At 45.2% G+C, this 19,652-nt stretch overlaps 1 protein-coding gene across 1 annotated transcript in view; it reads right to left on the reverse strand.

Annotated features, from left to right (window-relative positions):
• Positions 1-19,652, reverse strand: part of si (sucrase-isomaltase) — an 83,389-nt gene that overhangs the window by 31,174 nt on the left and 32,563 nt on the right. The window contains exons 20-37 of the mRNA XM_060076236.1: positions 17,335-17,391; positions 14,873-14,997; positions 14,437-14,525; positions 13,328-13,377; positions 11,925-12,098; positions 10,210-10,365; positions 9,387-9,593; positions 8,949-9,103; positions 7,803-7,971; positions 4,558-4,654; positions 3,656-3,768; positions 3,100-3,225; positions 2,053-2,181; positions 1,669-1,785; positions 1,510-1,572; positions 1,264-1,377; positions 1,071-1,161; positions 738-876 (exon numbers count right to left, since the gene is read on the reverse strand). Coding sequence (XP_059932219.1) covers positions 738-876; positions 1,071-1,161; positions 1,264-1,377; positions 1,510-1,572; positions 1,669-1,785; positions 2,053-2,181; positions 3,100-3,225; positions 3,656-3,768; positions 4,558-4,654; positions 7,803-7,971; positions 8,949-9,103; positions 9,387-9,593; positions 10,210-10,365; positions 11,925-12,098; positions 13,328-13,377; positions 14,437-14,525; positions 14,873-14,997; positions 17,335-17,391 — 2,171 coding nt within the window. The remainder of the gene's footprint in view (positions 1-737; positions 877-1,070; positions 1,162-1,263; positions 1,378-1,509; positions 1,573-1,668; positions 1,786-2,052; positions 2,182-3,099; positions 3,226-3,655; positions 3,769-4,557; positions 4,655-7,802; positions 7,972-8,948; positions 9,104-9,386; positions 9,594-10,209; positions 10,366-11,924; positions 12,099-13,327; positions 13,378-14,436; positions 14,526-14,872; positions 14,998-17,334; positions 17,392-19,652) is intronic.

Genomic DNA, 19,652 nt, shown 5'->3' on the forward strand with positions numbered 1-19,652 from the left:
AAACCGGTGGAGTACAGTGTTACATCACCAGCTCACAGCTATAGCACTTTGGGGCGGGAAGGTGTGGTGGCTCGGGTGCTTGACTCCCAGCTGAAACAGTCTGCCTTTTAGACTTCAATGAACAAGATGCCCTCAGCCCATCTGATTTTCGCTCTGTCGCCTTGGATCAAGCCGTCCCCTAAATGACTAAATAGGAAAATAGCAACAAGCCTAAAATTCTCCCTTTTCAGTATAAAGAAAAATAGCTTTAGTCTACTTTCGATGGGAAATGAATTTGAAAAAACATTAATTTGCCTCTGTCCCGAAACACCAAAGTGCTCTGGGCTCACGACGTAGATTCATTCCTTTCCAGCTCTTCTACTGCCTGAATGTCTTATATTTGTCATGCAAGAGGAAGAGGGAGCCGTCTTGTAGCTCGCGGGTCGCCCGGTTCAATTTCATGTTCCAAGCGTCAATGTGTCCCTGTCCAAGAGACCTAAGACTAAACTGCCAATGACAATCTTTCTTATGTCCTGGCATCGGTGCATGCGAGTTACTTATTATCCAAATTTGGCTACAGGATTCAGTAAGGCACCGCTTACTTGCTCATGTTTATTTTCCTTTCATTATGAATTTGATTGATGAAAACCCAAATTTGTGCTGATTGCATTAGACATATACATACATTATTGTTTATATAAATATACATAACACATGCATTATTCCTGGATTCAGCCAGTGACAGGATAAACACTTACTCGTAGGTGGGCTTGGCGTGAGACCAGCCGTAGAGGTTGTGCACATCGTAGTGTCTCACCGGAGTTCCATCACTGAGGAACTGCTGACTGTTCATGCACAGAGTTTTATGGTTCAGCCCATTTTCCATGGCGTCCAGCGCTGGTGGTTGTGATGGTGGTGGTGTTGGTGGGGATAAGTGGAGGTATTAACACTATCACGCACTATACCCCAGGCACACACAGACACATGCACCACGGGTATAATGGGAGATTGACATGGGGGTTTACTAGCATGCATGAGTATGTGAGTGCGTCCATTGACTATTAGATGCACACTTTGTGCGGTTTCCTTACGTGGCATGTATGGAGGATTTTCCAGGAGATCCGAGCCAAGACACTTTCCCCCTACAGTGCCATGGACAAAGCTGGCAGGCTCGTTCATGTCCTGGGCAAAGGGTTGATAAAAAAAGTAAACGTTTACACCGATTCCTAACAACAACAATCTCTCTACAATGTTTTGATGCAAACACATGAGTGGCTGACTCACAATCCACAGTCCATCAAACTTCAAGCTCTCATAGAAGTCCTTGATTTCCTGAAGCCACCACTTGGCCGTGTGGTTGCGGAAGAAGTCGGGGAACGCGGCGTAGGCTCTGTACCTCTGGGGACGTCAGGGGTACAGGAGAACAGCCAGGTGAGAGAGGGATCGGTCTCGCTCACAAACACACACACGTGTACAGGTGACTTGATCGGAGCAGCAGGGAGCGTAGGATACTGGACAGAGCAACCATACCTCCACTTGGGTATCCCAGTCCAGAGATTCATTCACCGTGACATTTGGGCGATCCGGCCACACCTGCAAATACAAACACAAAGTATGGCTCGCAATGAGTCACATTGCATCCCATGTTTCTCATTGTCTGTCTCTGTCCCACCGTGTCCCGTTTCTTACCTTGCCCCAGACAATCCCGTCGCCCAACTCCTTGGGCCACTTGATGAAGACATTCTGTTCCAATCCACGGTCAAAAGCGGGGTAAGGCTTTGTTTCATTGCCTGCGATGGCTGGATCCTGGAAAAGCATTTTGGTTTCTTTACTTCCCCCATGCAGTCCAATTTGAAATGTCCCAATGACACTGCACTCCAAGAAGTATGTCACTTGTAACTATGTGGCAAATGTATATGTTCCTGATATGTATGCCGCTCATATTATACTAGGAGGTTGCTAATACTGATCAGTTAACTCTTTGGTGTAGGTATCCCCAACGTGTTGCCATCTATATCATGTTACGTACAAAAGTCATTAGCGTCTGTATCATATCATGGATAGTATCATTACCAGAATGAAGATAAACCTCATGCCTTCGCCCCTCATGCGATCCACCAAGGCAGGAAGTCCAGTAAATTCTGGGTCCAAAACAAAGTTCAACTGGCGATCCATGTAGTCAATATCTGCATACTGGACGTCCTGTGGAGCACACAAATCAAATCGTATCGATCACATTTCACACATTCGATTTTCTATCCTACACATCAATATGCGTAATTGGACAATAAGTGAAGGAATCGATTGGATACTCTATTTATGTATCTACAATATTACAGATTTATACGTACCGTTTTTACCTGTGTATTATACATATATATACTTAATTGTCACACAGATGACATAAGGGGCACCAGCACATTGAATGCATTAGCATAAACTAGGTTTGGGGCCTGTAAGCATCCAGCATCTGTATCTCTTCCATTAGGCCATGTAATGCAATCGATGAGTGCATACTGTGAAGCATATCTTAGACAATGATGAGACATGGGCTCAGGTTAAACTGGGCAGTTTGCCTTGAGCGACCGTCCCAGCGCTGTCATAACTCAGCGGAGAAGTGGTGCTGTCATCATCGTATTGTGCTCAATATGAATAGCTTGATGACGTTAGTTCCTTTTAACTATGGAGATCCAGAGCGGTCGGGGTGAAGGTTAATAGGCGTTGTAGTCGAGGGCCAATGGTGCGGTGCTCCGGCGTTATCCTTGATTGGGCCTTATTCATAAAGTGAACACTTTGTTTTTACATCTTTGTGTGGGAGGTGTGGCGCGACACATTTATTTGATCCAAATCAGCATGGTTTAAAAGACTGGCAGGCATTCGCATGAACCATTGGCCGTTATGGCATTATTAGCTATAACCATTTCACAGCCTGTTGACACCAGAGCACGCCAAATGTCTGAAAGCAATCACCGCTTACGCCATGACTCATTTATAACGGTACAAAATAGGCATTTAGCTTTGGCCTGAGGAAGGCTGAAACACATAGGCCAGATATGATACCATGGGACCTTATGGCAGTCCATACATCTTAGGGTGCTCTCTCTCTCTCTGGGAACTTACATAGGGTATGCCGGCCGCCACCATGTCTCGATATAGATCCGCTATCTCCTTGTCATTGGCATAACCATAACGACAGAGCTGGAACCCAAGTGACCAATAGGCAGGTAAAACAGGGCGGCCAATAAGCTGTTGGGAAAGGAGAAAAAAACAAATGAAGTCAGGAAATGTTCAGAACAGAAAAAAATATATTTTTGAGATATCCAGGAAAATCCAATACAATGATTATATTGTCTGTGTTTGTGTATGTTGGTGTGTTTGTGTGTCTGTGTGTGTGTGCATGTGTTTGAATGAGTGTGTATATGTGTGTTTGTGTGTGTGTGTGTGTGTGTGTTTGTGTGTGTGTGCACGTTTTGAGATTGGGTAGATGAAAGAGGGCAATGAAGCGAGGAACTCCCAGCTGCTACAGTCCATCAACAGCGGCCCACGGCCAGAAACACAGACACACAAACATTAACAGTCTCTCTCTCTCTCTCTCTCTCTCTCTCTCTCTCTCTCTCTCTCTCTCTCTCTCTCTCTCTCTCTCTCTCTCTCTCTTAATCTCTCTCTCTCTACTTACTTCGGTGTACTGCTGCACAACCATCTCTGGAGTGGGTCCAAGGACCATGTAGAAGTCCAGGATGCCCCCAATAGTTCTGTAGGTTATGGACGGCGTGGGCTGGAACGTCACATCTACACACAAATAACACACAATGGGTTCGCTTCAGTATCCAGACTCAATGGGGTATTGACCTCAAAAGGTCAACATGATGGTGTAGAAGGGTTGCGGCGTGTGTGTGTGTGTGTGTGTGTGTGTGTGTGTGTGTGCGTGTGTGTGTGTGTGTGTGTGTGTGTGTGTGTGTGTGTGTGTGTGTGGGGGGGGGGGGGGGTATGTGTGTGTGTGTGTGTGTGTGTGTGTGTGTGTGTGTGTGTGTGTGTGTGTGTGTGTGTGTGTGTGTGTGTGTGTGTGTGCGTGTGTGAGTGGGGGGGGGGGTCGTAGTATAGATACATAGTACACATCCCAAGGTCTTTGTGTAGAGAGGCAATGTATAGAAGTGAATATCATACCTAACTAGATATACTTGAAGGTGGACCACCTTACTTGTTGCAGACAAATATATATGTATGAGCAATGCATACACAAGTGGTTGTTGCCAATGTTATGATTTAGATTTAGATTTAGATTAGGCTGCCATATATCTACATGTTTATACTAATGCATTGGCAATGTATAACACATATTTCGAGGTTATGTGTTTGTATAGCTGTGTGTACATGTGTTTCTATTTTGTGTGTGGGTGCGCATGTGTAAATGCATTCACATGGCATGTGTGTGTGCGCATGTGTATGCATGCGTTTGCGTGTGCATGTAAGTGTGTGCATGTGAGTGTGTGTGTGTGCGTGTGCGCGTGTGTGTGAGTGTGTGTGTGTGTGTATGCGCGTGTGCGTGCGTGCGTGCGTGTGTGTGTGTGTGCGGCTCACCCATCGCGTTGCTGTTCAGCAGCAGGACGCCGTGGGCGTGGGCCGTGGTCTCCAGGCCCATGTGGAAGGGGTGGACCCCGTAGCAGTTCTTCTTGTCCTAAGGGGGCAAATCAGGGGACAGCGTCAGCCCACTGACCTTCAAAACGTCCATCTCTGCGCAAACAGAGTGACAGACCATGGCGCATCTCCCTCTTGATGCGTCTGCCTTGAGTGCACAGGCACCTCCCCCACTGCTCGCCCCTCGGCCCGTTAAAACACTGAGTCACATTTCTTCTGTTTCTGCCGCATTTATTATGCTTAGGTGCACATCCGTCAATTGTTCATGTTTGTTTGCCTTTAATCCCCTCCACCTCCATCCTGTTTGTATGTACAGCTTTCTTTTTCCAATAATCATGCAAGCCCTATACTGTCAGAAGGGTTTTGTGTGTGTGTGTGTGTGTGTGTGTGTGTGTGTGTGTGTGTGTGTGTGTGTGTGTGTGTGAGTGAGTGAGTGAGTGAGTGAGTGAGTGAGTGAGTGAGTGAGTGAGTGAGTGAGTGAGTGAGTGAGTGAGTGAGTGAGTGAGTGAGTGAGTGAGTGAGTGAGTGAGTGAGTGAGTGAGTGAGTGAGTGAGTGAGTGAGTGAGTGAGTGAGTGAGTGAGTGAGTGGGTGGGTGGGTGGGTGGGTGGGTGGGTGGGTGGGTGGGTGGGTGGGTGGGTGAGTGAGTGAGTGAGTGAGTGAGTGAGTGAGTGAGTGAGTGAGTGAGTGAGTGAGTGAGTGAGTGAGTGAGTGAGTGAGTGAGTGAGTGAGTGAGTGAGTGAGTGAGTGAGTGAGTGAGTGAGTGAGTGAGTGAGTGAGTGAGTGAGTGAGTGAGTGAGTGTGTGTGTGTGTGTGTGTGTGTGTGTGTGTGTGTGTGTGTGTGTGTGGTGTGTGTGTGTGTGTGTGTGTGTGTGTGTGTGTGTGTGTGTGTGTGTGTGTGTGTGTGTGTGTGTGTGTGTGTGTGTGTGTGTGTGCGTGCGTGCGTGTGTGTATAGTGTGTGTGTGTGTGTGTGTGTGTGTATAGTGTGTGTGTGTATGTGTGTGTGTGTGTCTGTGTGTGTGTGTGTGTGGTTCACGAATGTGCTTGAATGCCCTCTAATTGCCAAGAGGGCGTTGTGGTTCTCTGGATGTGGCGGTGTGGCGATGGAGACGGTCCTGGACAGATAAGGAGAGCTGGATGGATGACAGGCTGTTGGAGGGCTGCAGGGTAGCAGGGCTGCTATTGGCTGTCACTGCTGTGTGAGCCACCGTCATGGGCCTGTCACAGCGAGCCAGGGGCCTACACTTCTGCCATACAGGGACACTCTTATTCCGCGTCAAAAAAAGAGAAATGGCTGCGAATGTGCGCGTGTGTGTGTGTGTGTGTGTGTGTGTGTGTGTGTGTGTGTGTGTGTGTGTGTGTGTGTGTGTGTGTGTGTGTGTGTGTGTGTGTGTGTGTGTGTGCGTGTCACAGGACACATGCATCATGAGTCTGAATCAGAGAGGAGAAAGGTCATTTACTTGTCTGCTGACAACAAGTGACAGCCAATGAATAAGCTCCTGTGTTGTCACTCATGCGTTATGTGCTCCTTGCCTTGTGCAAAGACACACAGACACCATGGACATAGAAACACACAAACACACACAGACACCAACAACATACAAACACACACACCATCAACATACAAATACACAAACACCAATATACATGCACACACATGCTATTTCTTCTTCTTTTTATCTTCCCTCTCTTTTTCATTGGCAAAAAGTCTTAGTAGTATCGTAGAATGTTACATATCTGCTCTGTAGTCATCTAGCTGTTCACTTAGTCCACACTTTAGCTTTATATTTGGCCATCTCCTTAATAACCCCTCCACCCTATCAATCTCCTCTTCATCTCTCCGAAGGTCTTTTACCCACTCCACACCCTGTGGAGGTTTCTCTGACGGCTCGGCAATTAAAACCCGGTAATGCTGACACGAGCAAGAAGACGTCAACGCCGTATTCTCCTGACTCCAAAAGGAAAAAATCATGACGCTCCAAAACCCTTATTTGCGTCGTCCACGGCGCAGACAGTGAAATGGCCTTTGACAGAGTCGCGGAGGGTCTGCCACAGCCACTGTCGCCGTTAACAGTGCGCAGTTAATCATTTGAGAAACACTGATATCATGAGGGTCAATTCTATGTGTATTGTGTCTCACTCTTTTGGAGTTTAAGTAGAACTAATGGGCTGAAATGGGATGAGATGGAATTCTAAATGCATATTTTACATGCATGTTAAGATGTATTTTGCGAGGTAGTCGATGTTGTAAAGATATTATAAGTTACTGTACCATCACATAGTTTCTGCACTATCCCCATCCTGGTGTGTAAAGTTCAGTAAATTATTCATACATTCTCTCGAAAAAAACAAAACATCCTTTTAATCTCTGTTGTATGACACAAAGAAAAGGTGAACAAACCCAACCAATAAACGTTTGACCTCGATATGTTGGACCATCGTCAGATACTTTTGCACAATAACACTAAGGGGTTTCATAACTGTGCATGAGAAAAGTTGTCTCTATTGCTGCCTAAGGGATCACAGCTGGGCTTAGACAAAGGCATCAAAAGCTATTGTAAATGGCAAAGCAGTTTTTCAGCATGTTCTCTACACACCACACTACATCATTTAGCTTAATTTTATCATCTGTTTTATAACTTTGCTAAGCAGTCCTATAATAGTGCCTTGTTAAGGGAATGCTGTTACGTCAATATAAATAACGATTTGATTTCCCTATTTTGCTTTATGAGACTATATTATTTATAAGGTAATCCCATGCACCTGCAAGAAAATAGTTAGATTCTGTTTTTTCATCCTACAGTTATGCAGCCTCCTCATGGATGCCTATATGTAGGCTTTGGGCATGGGAGATCACACCCAGTGCCTTCTGGTTGGGGGAAGAGAACCTTAGTCACTCGACTATGCTGAACCTTGGGCTAATGCCCACCCTCCACTCCATTCTATCATAGTTAGATACACATATCATATATTTTTGAAACCTGTGAAAGTGTCCTTTAAAGGGAGCTAAACATTGCTAATGATACATTACTTGAGGACTAGCCCATGAAATAGCAAATAATATTTTTTGTGAATTACTGTCACCTTTTGCGATGCAGTGCATTGTATCGTTTAAAATTGCGATGTTCAAGAATCAAACATGTTTGTGTGTTTGTGTGTGTGTGCGTGTGCGTGCGTTTGAGCACTCACGCCAGGCGGCTGGTCCTTGGCGAACATGCCCCAGGTGTGGTAGTTGAGGTTGTGTCTGTAAGTCTGATGCTCCGTCTCGCCGAAGCCGTACACGTACTCCGAGGACAAACGCGTGGAGACCTGGATGAACATGTCTGAGAAGGTGAAGCCCGGCACGGCCGAGTCCCAACTGAGCATGGAGAGAGAGAGAAGGAGAGAGAGAGAGAGAGAGAGAGAGAGAGAGAGAGAGAGAGAGAGAGAGAGAGAGAGAGAGAGAGAGAGAGAGAGAGAGAGAGAGAGAGAGAGAGAGAGAGAGAGAGAGAGAGAGAGAGAGGAGAGTGAGGGAGAGAGAGAGAGAGAGGGAGAGAGAGATAGGTCTAAAGATATTTGCTTGACTGCAAATGGTCAAAAGCAGAGTGCAATAAGACTGCAAGAAGCAAAAGCATCTTACTCATTCAACCATATCTGCAGGGAATACAACTATTATTACCAAAACATACACACATGAAGCGAACAACTGTAAGTGGTGCTTCAGAGCAGAACAAAAGCAGACCTCACTGACCACTTAGCATGTGCTGTCCGGACCATGAGAAATATGAAAACACATTTTTTCAATTGTTAAATTTGTGACGTTAGATCAGTCACCTAGAATGAGTTTATTTCATGCATACAGACCCAGGGAGTTTGGTTAAACCCCATCTATGAAGGACCATAACCATATCACATAGGTTCAATGGCAGATATTATTGTATTGTTTTACTGTGTACATGTAAATGTTTTACCTTAGTTGCTGACAATGGACTCCTAGGAACTATGCCCTCTTCAAATATGCGACCGGCTGAGTGAGCACAACCAATAAATCCAACCCTTCTTGGAACCCCCCTTCATCGTGAATGTTTTCCTGTCAAAAGGCTTCCGAGAACTCCAGGGTCTCAGCGAGACCACGTGACCGCCCAGGTCCATTATAGCAACCCACAATACAAGCAGCAACTGTGAAATGAGATGTTGCACTTGATTTTCAGCACAAAAAAATTCCCTTCCGCCAGTCCAACCTGCCGCCACTTCCTCCTCCGAGCTCAAACATAATCCATGCCTACCAAAGCCCTCTAAAAAAAATCCATCTCTCCCCATGGACGTAGTAAAACCGACATCTGCTGCAGTACTCACATGGTGGTTTCCGTGCTCTTTCGGATCACCTTGATCCCAAAGGGCCTGTTGGTGATGACGACCTTGTACAGCCTCTTGGCCTCGCTTGTCTCTGGAGTGGCGGGGACGGAGAGAGGAACCGGGACCTCGTAGCGCTTGTTGGACGGATCCCAGATCTATCACAGACCACACATCATAGAGACACCAAGGATAGATATAATGGCCCCAAGTCGTAGTTTGTTTGTTGTGCGTATGTCTGTGACATAGTAAAGTACATATAAAGATTGGTGTCTGCAAGGAACCTAGATATGATTTGGTTTATATTTCTACTTGTGCTCCCAGCTGCAGGAACCCGAAGATAAAACAAGCACAAAGTGCGGCTTTTGCATAAAGATCACCTGATGAAAGATGGACACCACGCCACACACATACGTGGTGTCCATATACAACGACACACACCTTGAATTGCAGCATGTGTTCGCTGTGATAGCGGACCTCCACGCGGAGTTGGTCAATGTCCGGGGAGCCTGGGAGTCCACTGCTCCCATACTTCCCGTTTCTTGTGATGTCAAAGGTCATTCCCGAGTCTGCCTCGTTAATTATGGTAGCGCCGTAGCCGTAGTCCTCAGGATAGAAACACCATGGAGCGCCTGAACGGGTGGTAGGCTAAAAGGAACGGGGAAAGACAGCGTTTAGGGAGCATTCATTCTCAAAAGAATTAGTCATCTTTTGTAAATGGTAAATAGACTCCATTTATATAGCGCTTTTCTAACCAGTGGCCACCCAAAGTGCAGATGGCTGAAACGTTCACCCTTTCATGTACACATTCACTTACGATGGCAGTGTCAATCATGCAAGGCAAGCTCGTCGGGAGCAGTTAGGCGTTAGGTGTCTTGCCCAGGGAAAACCTCGACACTCAGCTAGGAGGAGCTGGGGATCGAACTAGCAATCTTACGGTTTCCAGCTAACTCGCTCTCCTGAGCCGCATGCCACCCCTCAATGTAAATGTGTTACGTGCTGCAATGGGATTTACTGGTTGGATGGAAGGGCGGATGGCGGGATGAATTGCTTGTTGATCAGGTGGACGAATGGATGGGTGGACAGATTAATGTTGTGTGGGTTTTCTGAGTCTATGTTGGTTTGAAGAATTTGCTGAATTGTGTGTGTGTGTGTGTGTGTGTGTGTGTGTGTGTGTGTGTGTGTGTGTGTGTGTGTGTGTGTGTGTGTGTAGGTGTAGGTGTAGGTGTGTGTGTGTGTGTGTGTATTCTGCTGTGTCCCCTACCTCCCAGAGGCAGCCTCTAGCCTTGCAGCTGTCCTCAGTGGCCACTTGGCCCTTCTGTGGGTAGCAGTCGAACCTCTGGTACTCAGCCCCCCCCCTTTGCCACGCCACCAGGTACGACTCACCCACAATCAGCTCCAGGCCGCTCACCACCAGCACCTGGCGCGTATGCAAAGCACAAATTAACAAATCGTATACAATATAATACAGTACAATATAATAAAATGCAATACTTGTACTGATACTAATGTAAACGTACCGACTGTCCTACTTATTACCAGGAGAGAGATTGTGGAGCCATGAACGTGGTGAATACAACAAACAAAACAACAACACACGCGGTAGAACAAGGAAAGAGACATGAGATTATCACAGAGAGCATCGGGGACGGGACGCACTAAAGTGAGTTCTATGCATTAAAGTGTAGAACACATGCTCCCCCCCCGCCGCATGTAAAGCCAGACAGAAGCGCTTGACAGTCCCGTTTGGCCGCTGAACGTGTTGCAAAACACGTCACGGTGCAGCTGTTGTAACATGCCAGCATCGCAGACGTGACCGCGACAATTGTTCTCCAGGCTGGTTTAGAGAGCAGGACACGTCGAGGATGATGGATGTGTTACAGGAAATGATTACTGCTATGAGTCATTGACAAGTGCTTACATGAGCGGTGGACCATACAGACCTTGAAGGGCAGATACAACCATTCACAAACACAGACAACCACGAAGACCTTCATACGCACCCACACACACCCCCCCCACACACACCCCAACACAATGGCAGAAACACAAAAGTGCACACCTGAACAAACCTGCACGACTTCACAAACACAATTGACAGCAGTTCTGACACCTTATTGCCGGATGTCCATAATGCCCAGGAAACGCTGTAAGGTCAAGCTCTTAATTTAAGTTATCCACCGCTATCTCTGCCTGTCTCTCTGTGTCTCGCCAACACACAGACAAACACATACACACACACACACACACACACACACACACACACACACACACACACACACACACACACACACACACACACACACACACACACACACACACACACACACACACACACACACTTCTATTTCTGAAACTTAGGTTAACCTTGAGGAGTACAGCGTCATGGATATCTTATTGAAACAAATGGGATCAGCTTACAGTCCCCACCAATGTCAGATTCATCATGACTGCATAACGTGACATATATTTATCTATATAGATATATTTATAGCTATATAAAAATACGAAAAGTTACGTAACAAAATTTAAGTCAATAGATCATACATGTAAGAAACAAATGATTGGGTGTCGTTATCGAATTATAGTTATTATTTTCTTATTTTTATTTTCATATTAAGCATATGCCGAAGTAACCAACAATGTTTATAGATTAGTTTGTCGAATCTATAAATGTATTGATTCAGAACTGTGTCAAGGCAGAGGTGTGTCCAGTGATTGGTATTTACACAATGCTGTGGTAAAATAACAAATATTTATATATGTAAATATATAATTAAATCTGAATCTTAAGATATTAATAGATGCATATGTATATTTTTAAATTTATTTATTTTCTTGCCTTTTCTTCATTAATTCAATCACCAAATCAAGAACTTTTGCTATGATTGCCAGCGTGCTTTTGGGTGCTTGCCTAACCCCCCCCTGTTTGGGAGATTAAGCAGGCACAACGCTGTGGCGTCTGCGTGCAGCGCTCACCTTCTTGACGGCGTCGTAGCGGATGCTGTTTTCATTGAGAATGGTGATGGTGTTCCCGTGGGTAACCGTCACCAGCGGCGGGGGCTGTGGCACACCCAGGACCTTGATTTCCCCGAACACCAGGCCACCCAGGTCCTTGTAGCCGGCATGGGTCACCTGCATGGTCAGAACTCCCTGCAGCGGGACGACACCACGTCTCATCAAGCGGTTTATCCAGAGCGTGAGGCTTGCGTTAATGCTATTGTTTTTTAGGTGAAGATCGGTTATTCGACTTCAAAGAGACGATAGCTCATGTTAAGATACTCATAGGGATTTGCGATGGACTTACAAAGTACGTCTTACGGAGGTAAGAAGAACTTTACCTGTCGGTAACCAAGTAGAACTGTGCTCAGGGGATTGCCAGCGAAAGCAGTGAGGCCGGAAATCAAAACAAAATGAGGCTATAAATAGTAGGCCTAGAGCATACTTAGGAAAAGATATTATTGAAATTGAAGTATTGGCTTCTAGATGTGTCCTTTAGTTTCTTGACGACAAGCTCATATTTCTTGATGGATGGATGAGAATGTTTTGTCATTGAAATTAAAAGGTGATACAACCTCAAAGAAATTGATTTCCTCTGCAAAGATGGATCAAAATGATTCTGGGGAATTACCTTTCAGCTATTTGATCATAAGCTTGATATGCTGTATTGCATAGTGCTGAAAGCTTTTACTGAAACAATCAATGAGGAGCAGCGCACTATATCTCTTTCTCATAAGCAATGGCAATGACATTGATATTGACAATAGCAATATTTGATAAACAAATAATGATATCTATAATGATAATATAGTAATAATAATAATAATTATTATTATTACATTCACAATCATCTAAAAAATGTTGTGTCACTATGATCCTCTTCATCAACTGCCTCATCAGCATCTTCAGCATCAACTTCATTATCCTCATCCTTACCATCATCATCATCATCATCATCATCATCATCATCATCATCATCATCATCATCATCTCACTATAATGAATATCAACATATGCACTAAAGGGTCATCCTTATGAACCCGAGGCAAAGTCTCTAGTATTCTCTATACAGTGTCACAGTGTTCTAAACACATTTGAATCGGTAAGACCAAAATACCAAAAACAAGAGAAAACAAGTCAACGTTTGCATCACAAGCTTAGAAGGGATTTCACAGGTTTATATGAAGCAGGAACACAGCGCGTGACCCTGCATTGCTTTTTACATGGATCAATCTTTCTTGGTGTAAGAGGGAATGTTGTTGCTAGATTGGTGTCTATATTGTCTTGTGGTTCAAGACTCTTGATTGAAGTTCACAAGCAATGTGTGGGATGGATCTGAAAGCTGCGATGAAAGTGTGTAGGTTGAACAAAATACAACTCACATCATGAACAGAGAAGTTGTAGTGGATGTGGTTCCCATTTTCAACGGTTGCTGCAACAGAAGAGCATGACATTAAAGACTTTGTTACGCTTTTCTGTTTCTTTATTCCTTTTCCATGCCCCTTCCTTATTCCCTCCCACCTTGCGTCATGTTTTTCTCCTTTCCAAGTTCTTTAACCTTTTCCCCAAGTCCCTCCTTCCTCCCTCTCTCCCTAGCTCCATTTCTACCTACCTTGTTTTCTTCCTTCATGCATTCGTCCTTTATTCTCTTCCCTCCTTTCTGTGTATCTTATTGATTCCCTGGGTGCATTTATTTGTTTATGTTGTTTCTCTATTCCTTCCTTCCTTTTTCCGACCTTCCTTCCTTCCTTACTTCCTGCCTCCCTTATTTATATATTTTCTTGTTTACTTTCTTCCTCCATCCCTATTCCTATCTTCTTTCTTAACTTCCTTTGTCTTTTACTTATTTTCTACCTTCTTTACTTCCTTCCTCCCTAACTTATGTCCTTCCTTCTCTCCTTTTAACCTCCCTACCTTCTTTCATTCTATATTTCCTGTCTTTCTTCCATCTTTACTTCCCTCATCCTTTACCTCCTCCCTCCCTTACATACTTATTTCATTTCTCCCTCCCTCCCTCCCTCCCTCCCTCCCTCCCTCCCTCCCTCCATTCCTTCCTTCCTTCCTTCCTTCCTTCCTTCCTTCCTTCCTTCCTTCCTTCCTTCCTTCCTTCCTTCCTTCCTTCCTTCCTTTCTTCCTGCTTTACTTCCTTCCCTCTCCACTCCTCCAACTCCCATGTTCAGGCAATAGAAACACAATTCAAAGACACACAGTGTCTGTGACATTAGTCCGGCATTGATGTGACCAGACCCCTCCGGTTAATAGATACCCGCAGACCACCGGTGTTTAAAAACACTGCAGCCCCTTCAAGTGATGCTGTCTGCACTCTTTGAGATAAGCGCTTCAATTCAACGCTCATAAACGATGCCTATAATAAGAGGTGTAAACGGAGTTCACACAAACTCACACACACACACACACACAAACACATGCACACATGCACACGTAGAGACACACACACAGATAAACGAATCACAGTAAAAGAAAGCGATACCTCTGGAGTCTCCATCATCCCAGAATAGCTCCCCTACTGCGCGCTGGTTGTCGTCAAGAGCAACAATCAAACCCATGGGGTTACGCCGACTAGAGGAACGCACACAGAAGAATAGCTTGTTACATCCAGATACATGCCGGCGGATGAATACATAAATGGGCGCACACACACAGACAATGTTCGCATACACACGTTTTTATTTGGTATGTGCTGAAATGATTTATCAATGAATGTCTGTCTCTGTGTTTGTGTCTTTTGTGTGTGATTGTGTGCGTGTGTGTGTATTATGTGTGTGTGTGTGTGTGTGTGTGTGTGCGTATGTTTGTGTGTGTGTGTGTGTGTGTGTGTGTGTGTGTGTGTGTGTGTGTGTGTGTGTGTGTGTGTGTGTGTGTGTGTGTGTGTGTGTGTGTGAATGGGGATGTGTGCGTTTCTATACCTGTATGTGGTGGTGACAGCAGGTGTCTGGGTTGGAAGTATAGCCCCTCCTCTGATGTGTAACCCAAGCTTGTCCGCTGGTAGATACATGTCGAAATGCTGTTTCCTGGCTTTCACTAGGTCCCACTGATTAGACAGAACATAAAAAGGTTATTTATTTCCCCTAAAATGTCTGGCCTGGAGCCAGAGACTTTAAATGTGTCTCTACTGTGAGATGTACGCTGATGGATAGAAACTAGGAGTTGATTCCCCTAGATAAAGAATATAATAACGCTATTATGGGTCAAATAGTAGACGAATAGGAAAAATCCCATTTAAAAATAATTTGTAACATTTGTACTACAAAAACTACATCAATTAATGCAGTATTGGTATTATCATGAGGATTTGTTGATTATTATTTATCTTATTAGTAGTTGTATTGAAATAGTAGAAGCAGAAGTAGTTTGTCAGTGTAGGTGGTAGTAGTAATATGTATGTAGGGAAGTGTATAAATAGGAGTTATAAGTCTTAGGAGGTCTTGTATCCTTGGGTACAGTGGTCATTGTGCAGGATAGACTTCAATCACATTTAACATTGTGAGTTATAAACCCCCCAAAAAAGACAAAGAAAATCGAACAGATTGATTGGTTACTTCAGCGTGGAATCATGGAATCACAGACAGCGTCAAGTGTCATACTACCCCTTCTCTAATACCCAGTTATTTATACTGTAGAACAGAATGGATCAAAAATGTCTTGTGTGTCCTTTTGGGAGAGGGACATAGAGAGAAACTAAGACGAACACACAGATTTCACTTTTCTCCTGTCTCCCTTCCCTTTACTTGCATATCTATAAGAGCCTTGAAGGAGCACAGTTCATTTCTGAACCCCGGAGGACTCAATCCTCATGCTGGCCTAAGACAATTTAAAACTTGCTCTCTTCCCTCTATCTGTTTTTCCATACACTCTTGCCTTTCCTTCCCTCCATCATTCTGTCTCTTCTCTATTCTCTCTAGTAGTGCTCTAATTCCATTTTCATCCTTTTCTCTTTCCATTCTAATTTTGTGTGTGCATGTGTGTGAGTGTATGCATGCTTGTGCATGTGAGGCAGTTTGTGTGCTTGTGTGTGTGTGTGTGTGTGTGTGTGTGTGTGTGTGTGTGTGTGTGTGTGTGTGTGTGTGTGTGTGTGTGCGTGTGTGTGTGTGTGTGTGCGTGTGTGTGTGTGTGTGCGGCGTGGTACAGTATAAGGGTGTGTGGGCCTGAGTTACTGGAGCGTCTATAAGCAATTTCAGATCTTATCTCCACCTCATTGTGAGCTTTAAGGAGGTCCTCCTCTCCTCTCACCATCCTCCTCTCCCCTCTTTTCCTCTTCCCTCCTCACCTCTCCCCTCCTCCCCTCTCCTCTCCACTCCTCTTCTCTCCTCCCCTCTTCTCTCCTCTCCCCATCCTTCTCTGCTCTCCATTCCTCTCCTTTCCACTCCTCTCCTCTCCATTCCTCATCCTCTAGTCGTCCCCCCACTGCACCCCTTCATGTGTGTTTTCATCCATCCCCCATTTTCTCCCAGATCCTCCCTCTTGTATCTTTCTCTCTCACCAACTCCTAGCCATTTATCACACGCCCCCCTGTTTTCTACCAGAAGAACAACAATGAAACACGCACCGAGCAGAGCAGCGCCCAGTCTGTCTCCCTTCCTGACTTGTTTTCTCCTGTCTCCTTTCTTTCCAACTAACAAACCTTCTTCCGGCCCGTCCCCAGCAACATATTCCCAACAGCCAAGGACTCTTCCTCCCCATCCAACGAAAAAGGCAAAAAAAAAAGAAGATAATCACAGGGGGACCAACCGGGGACGAAGGCCCGTGGCAAGACAGCCAATCTAATCACTCATCAGATCAGTGGCCGCTTTCGCAACAACAGCCGGCGCCGCTGCCCCCCCCCCCCCCCCCCCCCCTCCCCCCTCCCCTCCACCACCATGTAGGGTCCCGCAGGAGCTCAACACCTCTTTTATCTCCCTCAGATAGTTCCCCTCCTCTCTTCTTCTCCTTCTTTGTCCCCGTCCCCTCGTTCACTCCCTCTTTGTCCTTCCTCTCACTCCGTCTTATCTTAACTCCGAGTCTCTCTGTCTCAGACAATGACGCCCACAGCAGCGGCGGCGATTCGTGTGATACATGTTCCCCGTGTTAGCCTGTTAGAAAGAGGGTGTGTGTGTATGTGTGTGTGTTTGTGCGAATGTTTGCGTGTGCAATGTCTTATAGTTTTTTTTCCCATTAGTCTTGGCTACATTAGATGTTAAAGTAGTGATTTTTGCTACATGCTCCTCACATGTTTCAAAAATAAGATGATTTATGGGCATATAAGTACTGAAACCTATACTTTAAATTAATAAAATAAATTTCAATGAAAAATAATCATTGTGATGTAGAAAAGTCTGTTTCAGGAGCATCAGTGAGAGACAATGTTGTGAACGACGGCGTGTGGACTCACCGTGTCGTAGTCGTACCACAAGGCGTCTGGGATGTAGGCTCTCACCGTATCCGTCCACTGCACAACCCAGGAAGCAAAAGGTCATTCACTATGAGTTCCCAAACCAGCTATTGCAGTGATTACAGTTATTGTGTTATTTATCCATTAATAGAGGACGAAAAAAAAAAAGGTTTCAGTATTTAATTGTGTTTTGAGATGTTATATAGCGACTTGTAAAGTCTGTGGAATGAAGACAGGCTTAACACTACTAAAAATAGTAACCACAATATGGGCAAAATATTAAGTACACAAAGACTGATGCATGTGATGATCAAATGAGGATTACTTTGTTATAGAACAAATATTTTGAATTAATGACTAAATACCCTGTCCGTAAATGTTTTGGTAGTTAAAAATATAACCTATTAAAACATGTTGAAAAGTGATGCCATGTCTTTGTCATGAAAAAAAACTGAATCCAGCTACGGCCAATGGGTGGCAGACCTTGAAGGCGAGTTTTTTGACAGTATGGGACATCGGGGGAGAGGTGAACACAATGGAAGATCAGAGAGAGAGAGAGAGAGAGAGAGAGAGAGAGAGAGAGAGAGAGAGAGAGAGAGAGAGAGAGAGAGAGAGAGAGAGAGAGAGAGAGAGAGAGAGGACATGAAGTGAACTACAAAAACAGTACACAGTGACATATGTCATCTGTGTACACTGTGGCAGTCCATCAAAGGTGCCCATGGCGCCATTGTCTGCCTTCGATCTTTCTAGAAACTCCTACAGCCGCCTCGCTATCTGTCTGCGTCGCTGTTCTCCATCAATTCATTCCGGTAACATGTCCAATTTCATGTCCCACATGCAGTCATTGTGAACAGGGAGGAAAAATGGTCAATTAATAGCTACAAAAAAGTTGACAGGAGACCAAAAAAAGGATTAAAGACAAAGACTAAAGTACAAAAAAAGGGTGGCCGACCATGCGACCGACCGCATCACTTTCAAAGTTCATCCACTGCTGGGACCGTTCCTTCGCCTGTCAGTCATTCCCTGCTCCAGGTAGATGATTGGCTGTCACAACTGCTGCATGTACCCCCTTGTGTGGGTTAACGGTAGCATAGGTTAATGAATGCACCCCTTAACGTCCATTCTATTTCTTTTGCTGGCGTCTGGTTCCCTCCCACCGGCCATCACTCTCTCTCACTGATGAACGGCGAGGGACTGGGAGGAGTGAGGAGCAGGTGCTGGTGCTAACGGTGATTGAGCGGGACGGGGGCGACGGCGGGGCCTGTGTCCCCGTTTAGAGCGCTGAGAGCCGGGGAGGTGAAGGCTGATCAGATGGGGATAACAAGTGTAAACGGCGGTGGCTGTGATCGCATCAAGCACGTACGGCCTCTTATGGCACGTTAAAGAGGGAGGATAGAGACGGCTAGAGAGGTGAGATAAAAAGGAGGGGGATGAGGGTGCAAGGGGAGGAGATAAAGAGGGAGAGTGCTGGGGGAGAAAGAGCAAGAGAGGACTGCGACATAGAGATTATGAGGAAGGAAGGTAAGCGAAGAGGAGAACGAAGAGGAAGCAGAGAAAGCGAGAGCAAGGAAAGGAACGAGAGGAGAGATGAAGGACCGGAAAGACTGGAAAGAGGAGCGGGAGAAGGGTAGGAGGAAAACAGAGGAGAGGACGGATATGTGTACACATAGTGTTAGAGTGGCGGGGAGTGAGTGAGGGAGTGGAGGAGAGATGAAATGGGATGAGATCACAAGGTTGAGCCGAGTGCAGCTGATTAGGAGAATGCAGATGAGCTGTAGGAGCGTTTGATGAGGCGATAAGATCAGTAGAAAAAATAAAAGGGCATGATAAGTTGTGCAGAGGGGGGGAGAGGCCGTTTGCAGGAAGGCCGGAGGGGATGACAAGAGAGATAAAAAACAGATTGAGACACTGTGTGTGTGTGTGTGTGTGTGTGTGTGTGTGTGTGTGTGTGTGTGTGTGTGTGTGTGTGTGTGTGTGTGTGTGTGTGTGTGTGTGTGTGTGTGTGTGTGTGTGTGTGTGTGTGTATGAGGGAGAGAGAGAGAGAGAGAGAGGAAGAGAGAGAGAGATATTGCAAGCATATCAGAGGGATCGGTGTGAAAGGCTGGAGTCTGATCAGAGAGATGTTGCTAAGGAATGATTTAAGAGTGAGCATTGAGCCAGTAGGTAGTCAGTTGGCAGAGCATTTCAGTAGTGGTCTTTAAGTGCTTACTTTTCAGAGGTTAAGTCTTATTTGAGATAGGTAACTCACTCAACATCCAGCACTTTGGTTTTTACTTTAAGTCAATTAGTCAAGCAAGAATCTATCAATACCCTTATAG

The sequence above is a fragment of the Gadus macrocephalus genome, chromosome 16, assembly GCF_031168955.1.
Source record: "Gadus macrocephalus chromosome 16, ASM3116895v1".
In the NCBI taxonomy this organism is placed as follows: Eukaryota; Metazoa; Chordata; class Actinopteri; order Gadiformes; family Gadidae; genus Gadus; species Gadus macrocephalus.